The sequence below is a fragment of the Limulus polyphemus genome, unplaced genomic scaffold (genome assembly GCF_000517525.1).
Source record: "Limulus polyphemus unplaced genomic scaffold, Limulus_polyphemus-2.1.2 Scaffold2097, whole genome shotgun sequence".
Taxonomy (NCBI): Eukaryota; Metazoa; Arthropoda; class Merostomata; order Xiphosura; family Limulidae; genus Limulus; species Limulus polyphemus.
The window spans coordinates 62,334-73,040 of NW_013667707.1; the positions used below are offsets into that span (position 1 = coordinate 62,334).

At 30.7% G+C, this 10,707-nt stretch overlaps 1 protein-coding gene across 1 annotated transcript in view; it reads right to left on the reverse strand.

Annotated features, from left to right (window-relative positions):
* Nucleotides 1-8,337, reverse strand: part of LOC106465931 (tetraspanin-13-like) — a 27,157-nt gene extending 18,820 nt beyond the window's left edge. Inside the window, exons 1-2 of the mRNA XM_013926174.2 lie at nucleotides 8,153-8,337; nucleotides 525-692 (exon numbers count right to left, since the gene is read on the reverse strand). Coding sequence (XP_013781628.1) covers nucleotides 525-692; nucleotides 8,153-8,212 — 228 coding nt within the window. The 5' untranslated portion in view covers nucleotides 8,213-8,337. The remainder of the gene's footprint in view (nucleotides 1-524; nucleotides 693-8,152) is intronic.
* Nucleotides 8,338-10,707: the final 2,370 nt, after the last annotated feature.

Consider the following 10,707-nt stretch of genomic DNA (forward strand, 5'->3'; position numbering starts at 1 on the left):
GTAAGACTACATAATTTATTTACTTTTCTTTCCCTACCCAACTAACTACACATAAGTATTTAGTTATTACTTACTACAGTAATAGTATAACTAAGTAATATATATATATATATATATATATATATATATATATATATTGCAGAATAACACTGGACTGAAATTAGTATGTGCCCCAAATACTCTGGCATGTATTCATAACTCACTACCAGGCAATGGATGGTATGATCTGTAACTAAATTTATCATCAGTTGTACTGGAAATGTCCTTATGGTCCAGAAGTGGTTAGTGTGGACTACAGTTATGAAAAATATTCATTGATTTTGTAAGTACAGACTGTTCCTTTAATAATGGAAAATAAATGGGCCTGAATCCATAATAATGTTGAAGTGTAATTTTAGACATTTTACATGCATAAGTAAGTATGAATACATTGCGTGATCAAATTTACATTTTAGATAAGAAACAACAACAACAAAAAAAAAACACTAACAAAACAACCTAATAATTACAGCATACAAGGATACAAAAAATAACAAAACTTGGTGATGTTTGATGGCACCAATGAGTCCAAGCAGGGAAAGCAGAAACAGGAATACACCACATGCAATTATTCCTCCAACGATGGCCAAATTGGAGACTATACTTGCAACTCTTCCATATGCAGCTACTCCAATTAGAACAAAGGAAACAAGCTGAAAAAATGAGACATACTTTATATGGAACATTGTCACTATACTTACCATTTTGAACAATGGTAGATTTACTGATAAATTGAAAACCATTAAATTCAATCATTGTACACCATAAAATGTATCACCGACCCACATTTTAAAATTAAATTATCTTTTTCATAAAATCTATCACAGTAAATAGAACACTGGTTAACCTCTTGAAAGTACAAACTTATTTATTAATTCTTATGAAATTTAAATACCTATAAAAATATTTTGCAGATAAGTTTATGGCTTCAGTTTAAACTTCATAATCTAACTTAGCCTTTACTGTTATTTTTGAAAAGCTCAGAGTGATGAATTTTAGAGCTAGGTGATTAATGATATTTGCCAATCGATGGATTTGTTAATCAGTACGTGGCACCACCCACACTCCACTACAAGGTATTTGCTAGCTTCATAATGTTTTCAACCACTGTATTATTCTATCATGATATTAATTGTCCTATTTTCATTCACACTGTTTTTATTTCTTGTAACTACTTCTGGAATTAACCATCAGTTTGTCTGATAGATACTTCAAACTAATCTGAATATTTTTCTACTTGGCCACCATTATATTTGTTTTTTTAACTATGCATTAATCCCATATAGATTTTATATATTGTTTCTAGGTAAACTACTTGTAATTGATGAAAACAAAACTTTTTCCAAACATTGTACACTTGTTACTGTGTTAAATTTTTAAGTTTTTTGTTACCCATTCAGTTTGTTTCTAAACTGTATAAGCTTACCCAATCTCAAGTTACCTGATACAATCTCACTGAAGAAAATTTCTGCTGCTTTCAAACATATATAAACATGTAGATACTTTCACAATTTGCAAATGAAAGGAGCATCTACAGATGCTATTAAGAAAAAAAACTCTTAAACCTGAATATATACTATTGTTATTCAATTATTGTTCTATCCAATCATATCTGAACTTTTCTCATAGCTATTTTCAATATTTAAAGTATAGACACATTGTTAGAATGTCTGAAAAAAAAAGCCACAGCAAAGTTTAATTGGTATTCATATTTAATATCTATGGTGTTTTGACTCCATTTTACTTCATCATATAGCAGCCTAAATTAATTTAGGTATGTGAATGATGTTATGAAATTTGTGGAATTCATTATTATAAAGCAGACCAACAGTCAAGAGCAAAAAGAAAAAAAAGACCCAGGTAAGTACTTTATTTCTTGTTTTTGATTTGTATTCTTTATTTATTATTATAAAAGTAACTAAAATGGAAAACAGTTTAGGTTACATTTAGTAAAATAAATAAAAATATATTGATAATGATACTTTTGTATGAGGTACACTGCTGAGTAGTTCTATGTTATGTAATTCAATACTGTAATGTGAAATGCAAGTTTGCCATGTGATTTGCAATTTATATGGCATGAATAGTATTAAGAAACACTTCTTAGGGCAATAATACAATAAAATTTAAGTATAAATACATATAGTATACTGTTACAAGCTGTAAGCTACTGAGGATAAAAAATTGTGGTTTTCTGTTCCAATTTACAGTCATTCCAGGAAGAAAATAAAGGAAATTTATAATTATTTCCTAATTTTTTTATGGTCGTTATAAAATCAGTCAAATAGTTAGGGTAAAAAAAATAACAGATAAAACATAGTATTTCTGAAAAAACAAAAACAATCGGTATTTATTTAGGAGGTTTTTTAGGGGTTATGCAAATACCATTTGAAAATTATAAGATGAAGTATTTTTAATCTTATCATAAAAATTACTTTTCACTCATAAAGGGAAAAAACATGCAGTGTAAATAAAGTTTTTCATTGAACATTAACATGCTCTTTTCCACTTGCAGAAGCTAAACATATAGTGTATATTGTAAATAGAAAGTTTTTCATTGACACTGAAGTGATTTTTGCCTTTTTTTTGTATTTATTAAATTCTACCTAGGGGACCCTTGAAAATTTCACTGGGACTCATGAAAAAAGTTGAGAGTCTGGGACCCTGGTGAGAACCCTGTACAAGTGGAGTCATTTTTTCTGAAAATTAACTTAAAATGCTTTAATTAAAATGGTGGATTTAGTGTTAAGACCCTGAATCAAATAAAATATTTATAAAAGCAGTCTGATTTCAGAATTTTAGGCTAAAGGCATTTTCAAACAGTTATTAAAACTGTGAAACATGTTAAACTATAGAGAAAAGGGAACATGTCCAAATGATGAAGCCTTGTATTCTAATTCAGGGACTTCCACCCTTTTTACGTAAATGGAATCCCAGAACAATACACATCCTGACTGAAGCCCCCACCCACAAAATGAATCTATAGACACTGAGTATCTTAACAACATCGTGTATTTGCTATTACCTCCCTGATACTTTCCTGTAGCCCTCAATTTTGGAACCTCCGGTCTAGTTAACTACATAAAATGTTCAGACAATTTCTTGGAATAATTAACAAAACAATTATAAAATAAATATCAAGCAATGTTATACTGCAAGGTATACAAGTAGGTGTACATTTAAATGAGAAAGATAAAAACTACACTGATTATTTATGTTGAACATGGACACGAGTTCCAAAGCATAAAAACAGTAAATATGTTTGATGTATTTTTCTGTTAAAATAATTTTGCCATTAGGTCAATGGTACTCAATGAAAAGAATGAGCTTAGTGTTCTAGATTATACTTCTAAAAGAAATCTTAATACAGTAATCCTAATAATTGGTTACACAAGTTGCATTGCGCAGGCTAAAGGTCACCCTATGTTCTCCTGAAGAAGAATAGTCAACTATTCGAAAGCACTCGAGTTTTGGGTCTTATTTTAAGTCTATTACACTTTATATGTGATCATTTGTGCAAACTCTTTCATCAAAATTGGTTACACAAGTTGATGTTCTTAGTAACAAAGATCTACAATAAGGTTTTTTTATTACAGTATACTGCACTGGGACAAAAGGGAAACAACTAATGACTTTTCACCATAATTAGAAGCATGGAATGTTTATCATTTAAACCTACTATTTTTCAAGTTTTGGTCTTCATTACATATGTAAACACAGCATAAAAATCATCCCAGTGTCTGTTGCATTTACACTGGCCTTCTAGTTCTACAACCACACTGGACATAAAATTACTAATGTTCCACATTTGCTTTTAAAGAGAAATAAAAGTCATAATCTCTTCCTTCTTTGCAATTTTATTAACATAAAATGTGATTTACTGCACTTGTAAGTCCTTTTAACAGAATAATTTATTTTATAAAACCAATTTTTATTTGTTTTTTGATTTTATAATAAATTTAATAGATAAAACATCAGGACCAGACAATGATATTCCCAGGGTTTTAAAGGAGGTCAAAAATTAGATATCTAAGCCTCCAGGTCCCTCTTAATTTTTGGTAGATCAATAGATAGTGTGTAGATACCTGAGGATGATTGTTTGTAATTAAGCACAAAGCTACACAATGGGCTATCTGTGCTCTGCCCACCACAGGTATCAAAACCCGGTTTCTAGCATTATAAGTCTGCAGACATACCGCTGTGCCATTAGGGGGCTCCTAAGGATGAAGAGTTACTGATGTTACTCCTGCTTTTAAAGGAGATTTAAAATTATTTGCTCTAGAAAATATAGATCAGTTAACTTTACTTGCATAGTTAGAAAAATTTTAAAGCCTGATCAAAGAAGCTTTGCAAAAAAACATTTAGTGAAATATACCATAAAAGGTAACCTACAAAAATTCACAAAATCAAAATATTCTTTTTAAACTCAACTTTTTTTGAAGATATTATTTGGATGATAGAAAGGGTGTGGATTTCATGTACTTAGATTTTCAGAAGGCTTTTGGTAAGGTGCACATATGATTTAGTTGGAATAACAGAAAATAGTAATAATCAGAAACACTAATTTTGATTAGTTGACTATTTTCCTGAGTCATGACACTAATTGATTAAGCAGAACAACCTTGAATTCATCAAGAATTATAATTATAAATTGTAATGGGAATATTTTGATTATTTAGATAATTTGAATAATTTACAACAGTAATAATATGAAATGCTCATTTTAATTAGTTGTTTATTTTTTTGACAATAGACTGAATCATAATTTTGACTAATTATTTTACATAACACTAATGGATGTAATCAATGCTCATAAGTGGTCAATTAAGTCAATCGCCTAGTTCTAATATGCCAATACTGTCTGCCGTTTGTTCAGTTTTTGCAAAATGCTGGTCAAAAGCTCCCTCATTTCACTTTTTTTTAAATTCTGTATCTAACTCTTGAACTTAAAGAGTTTATATGTTTGCCTTGAAGATATTTGAAAGCCACGTGGCAATCTAAAAAATTTATGCATAGCGTCCAGACACATAAAAATTCAAATTCTTAAGCTTTCAAGAGGAAAGCTACTTCAGCAGCTTTCACAGTCAAAATTACCATTGTGCACAACAGATTGTAATGTACACATCAGAAGAGTACTCAGTTTTACCAATGTATTGTGCTTAATAACTAATGCATGCTAGTTCATTTACATATCAATTGTTGTTGAATGTCTTCAAAGAGATCATATCACTTTGTGCTGCTTTCAATAAATGAAAGTTTCTAAACTACTCCAAAGAAATTTGTAATTTTGTTCTTAGTTAGTGTAATCTCAACCGCTAAGTTTAGGTATTGGGCTAAGCTGTGCACATAATATGCCTTTGTCTAATGAAAAATCATGCTTTTTAAAATGATTCTGCAGTGGACTTAACATCCTTGCTGCCTCTGTATCCAAAAACACTATCACACCTAATAAAGATTCAGTTACTTTATTTTAATTGATATACCTAACAACAAAAGAAAGCTGGCCTTCTTTGTTGCAGTTACGTTTTAAGCCTATAAAGATAGAATAGTACTTTTTCTTTTTAATGACTGATAAATTTAATAATTTTACTTAAAACAGCTCTGTGAACAATCTCACCACTCGATTAATCATTTAAAGATGTAGATGAGGCGTAACCAGGGTATCCATAATGACTATCTTTGGCTTTTTGAAATTGTTTTAAATTGGAACTGGTAATATCCAAATAAATAATTACAATTTTCAAACAGGGTCTAAAAAAAATGAGATGTTGAGGTTTACTTAATAACTTTCATTGATTGATAAGCTGAACAAATAGTTAGAAAATGGCCTTTAATCATAGTTATAGACAGTATGCACTTGGGTTATCATAATTTGGATCATACACTTAATATAGTTGAAAATCCAGTCAGTAACATGACTAAAGAAAATAATCTTGGCATGGTGGTATATAAGTCACATAAGCCATCAAAGTAATGCTTTTTGCTAATAGCAAAGCTAAAAGAATTTTAAAATGTATTTTTGGACTCAAATAGAGGTAGTTATTTCTTTATACAAATGACTGGTTAGGCCTCATTTTGTGTGCTGTTTGGTTTCCTTATCTAGGGATACAGAGGACAACTGCTAGGATTCCTGACAATGGATATAACATTTAAGGACAATAACAGGCTTGTTAGTCCATCAGAGCTATCCAATTCACTAAACTTTAAAAATATAATAATAATACCAATAAAAGTACCCTCAAAGCCAGGACTTACTATTCAAATATTTACCATACCTTCTGTTAAATAGTTAACACTTCAAATTGATTGCATCTACCACATCTGAAAACAATCTGACCCAAAGGCTAACCTGCTAAAAACTGATACTTATGTCCCATCCTACCATTAACTATGATGTATGAACACAATCAATCTCCTTAACAATCCTATACCCCTCAATCAGATATGATCTAACTTTTCTTTTTTCAACAGAAAATAATTTCAGGCATCTTAAACTTTCCATCCTAGGTATTATCCTAATAGTCCACGATTGAACATTTTCCAACAATTCAATGTCTATTTTAATGTAAGAAGCCCAAGATAAAACATATTTCAAATGAGGCTTAACCAGTGGACTATAAAATGAAACTTAAAACCTCTTTAAACTTATATTCTATATGTCTGTAAATACAACCTAAAATCTTACTTGCTCTAAAACTAGCAACAGCATACTGCTTGGTTGTTTTAAGACTGATCAACCAACACTAAGATCCTTTTCTTCTATAACACTCTTAAGATTATTCCCATCAAAATCATACTTTGATCTATATTATAACCCACATCCATTACCTTGTATTTATTACAATGAAAAGCCATATGCCATTTCTTTGCCCAACTCACCAAATAACCCAAGTCCTTTTATAAAGCAGCAGCACCTTAATCACAGCAAGCAATTTACACAGTTCATTTACCATTATTTCATCTTTGTCTCTGATGGTAATAGAAAATGTCCTAACAATGAGCCTTTAGGTACCCCACTTGACATTAATCCAATTTAACTGAACTCCATTAATACCCCCCCCCCCCATTTTCTTCTATCCAGCCACATTTGATCACACAAGCCAACTTATTCCCAAATCCTCAAGATTGTTTTTTAAGAATCTTTTCAAATGTGTTCTGAAAATCTAGGTATACCAAGTTCACACCATTACTCTCATCTACATAAGTAACCTCTTCCCAGAGCCTTATCATTCATAGGATGAGTTTAAAATTTATATATTTTGGTTTTCCTTAGGACTTGTGTGATACTGATAGGAGTCTCCAAGGGTCAAATTGTCTCTGGTTATGTTTGTGTTATTATCATTATTATTATGCAAGTAAGAAAGAAATGTATGTAGCTACAAGACGATAAACCTTAAAACAGAAAAACAGTTAAAATTATTTCACAATATTATTATAGAATATTACACTGTCACCACAAATGAGAAAATAGCTTTCTGATCAGGTTTTACAACAGTATTGCCCATTTATGAATTAGCTTTACATTTATAGTTTATGTGAATTAATAAACTCAGTCTAAACATCAACTTCATCAAGACAAAACTGTCAAAAGGTAAAACTTATGGGTATAAATAAATGCAAATGTAAAAGTAGAAATAGTTCCATGGCAAAGCAAGGTAACTTTTCAACTACCAGTAACAGTAATATTAGTACTAGCAATAATACTAACAGTAATAAATTAGTTTGCCAAAAATCTAATGTAGTACTAGTACTAACAAGTAACAGAACAGTTACAATGTAATGAAAAACGCATCTCATATTGGATTTGGAGCTATAATCACCAATTTGTTTTATGGCTATGCCAACATTTTTACCTTAGTTAGGCCTACTACTACTACTACTACTACTAGTAAAATATCAGTTTTGTTTTTTTCCAAGCTGAACGTTAGGCTAAAGGACAAAATCATTTAATTCTAACAACAACAAAAAAAGTAACAGTAACAACAGCACTAAGTCAAAAGTATTGAGTAACATTACTGTCATTAGTCATCAGTGACAAAATTAAAATTACAACAAAAATGGTTAAGCACAGAAACTTCCATTTTTCCAGATTAGACTCAAATTCTCAACTTACAATGTAGACAAGATTAAGAGCTGTAAGAGCATTTTTTGAGCAAGTGAATCCTCCACACATTTTAAATGTCGAAATTAAATCTTATTTCATACGAACTGAATAAAGTACACAACAAAGAAAGAACAGAACTATTACTAGCGTTAGTGATAGTAGAGAATAGTGAAACGGGATACAAACGTAACAGCTTTAGAAGATAGTGTATAATTCTCTAGAGGGCGCTCTTAATTATTAAATTAAAACTTATTATTTATCACTTGAAACAACACGAAATTTAATATATTTAGTCACACAATATATTGTTTACGTCTCATGGTGATAAGCATAAAGCTACACAATGGGCTATCTGTGTTCTGCCCATCGCGGGTATCGAAACCCGATTTTTAGCGTTATAAGGCATCAGACCTACAGCTTAGCCACCAGAGGGGCTATACAGTATGCCACACAGTAACTACGTAAAGGTCAAAAAACCAGGTAAATGTAAGAAAAATGGGGGAAGAAAATATAATATCAACATAAAGAAGTAAAATTGTAGGTGTACATTCTTTTATTAAAATCACAGAATGACGAAAGCGTGAATATATATATATATAAGTATAAATAATAAAATCATAAATAAATGAAGTATGGAAATATATACATATTATAAATTTTTAAATGAATGAAACAATTCATTTTAACAACAACAAAACATAAAAATATCAAACATTATGTTTGCTCGTTTTCTTTTTTGAATATTTGTACCGTATCCCTATGGGTATCTAAACCCGATTTCTAGCGTTGTAAGTCCAGAGACTTACCGCTGTGCCACTGAAGGAAATAGCGGATTTGTAATCTGACATTGTTTAAGAATATGTAATTTAACACGATCATTACAACTGTAATAGCAGTTACCATTAAGTATGGTAGTACTCAATAGTAGGGATCGTCATGAAACAAAATGGCGGCCATAAAAATCGCCCGTTAAAAACTACCTTTAAAATGTCTGAATATTTATAATGACTATTTCACTGTACTGGCTGAACAAAATTAAAGCTGATTGTACTTTATACTACGTATATAGAAAGTTTTAATGCTACAAAAAGTATCCAAACAAGAAAGTCAAAACTATAAAACTGACTTACTTAAAATTTAAATTTTTTTATTCTTACTTTGGCAAATCACTGTAATTGTGTTAGTCTGAGCCAAAGTAGGGATAAAATTTTTCATATTTTAAGTAACTCAATTTTTGTAGTTTTGAGTTTCCTGTTTCAATACTTTTTGTAGCATTAAATTTTCTATATCACTATAGTTATGTTTGTTATGTATATGTATATACATGAATACACAAGCTGAGTTACCCGGCATTGCGCGGTGAAAATTTATATTTGAAATGTATAGATCAGTATTTTTTTCAGCAAATTATTCAGTAAGTAGACAAACGCTGTGATGCGAGAAATAAAAAAGCATTTAATCAAACAAAGCTTTATTTGAAATTAGATCGTGTTTGAGCTTGTCTTGTTCTTTGAGCCTGAAGTCGTACATCATGTTGCTCCTCTGTTTCTTGCTCTCTGTAAGTTATTTGTTTTAATTTTTGTGCTTGAAGTCTGTTTTAAAGTTGTTCTGAAGTTTCTTGTTGTCTATATCCAGCTTGCCTTGATGATTCTGACTGAACTCTGGCTTTGTGCTGTTCCACAGTTTCTTGCTGTCTTTGAGTAGCCTGCCTTTCAGTTTGAGCTCGAAGTCTAGCTTACGTTGTTCCAAAGTCTCTTCCTGTATTTGGGCAGCCCGTACTTGAAGTCTTTGATTGCGTTCTTCTCCTGTTTCAGCTGCCCTTTGTACTTGCATTCTTTTAAGCGGCAGAAGACTTTCCATAGAAAGGGCGTTTCTTGGGTGGTATAATCACTTGTATCACTAAACAATAATTTGCAATTCACAAAGTTACTAAATCACTTATGAAACCACTTAGCACTATTTAAAGAAAACTGTTTTTGGAAATACTGAATTGACAGGAAGGTGAACTGAATGTCTCCTGCCATAACGCTTTCTATGTGCAAAACGTGCTAATGTTTGTATGCTTATTACAAAAAATGGCGCAATAATATTTAATTGTCAATTTCGTTATTAAATACTACACCAAATACAAAATAAATAGCACCATTAAATTTATTGTACAAAACTGGTTATTATGAAGTTATTTTAAAATTTGTAAGTTCAACCGTTTGGTTTCCTATAGCAAACAAAATAAATAAACAAACAAACTTCTTCTTTTATATATATCGATCCCTACTTATCTGTACAAAATTAATTTTTTTTAATTGTACTGGTACAGTATAGTAGTCAAGTATTTATTTTTCTTTAGAAAAATAATAATTAATTATTTACTAATAACAATCTTACGATTTTGAAACAACTTCCATGAAATTAGTATAAATACTGGGAATCAAATGGATGCTCCACAATGACTTAGCGGTAAGTCTAAAGGCTTATAACGCTAAATACCAGATTTCGATGCCCGTGGTGGACATAGCACAGATAGTCCACTGTACAGCTTTGCGCTTAACAAGAAGCAAACAGGT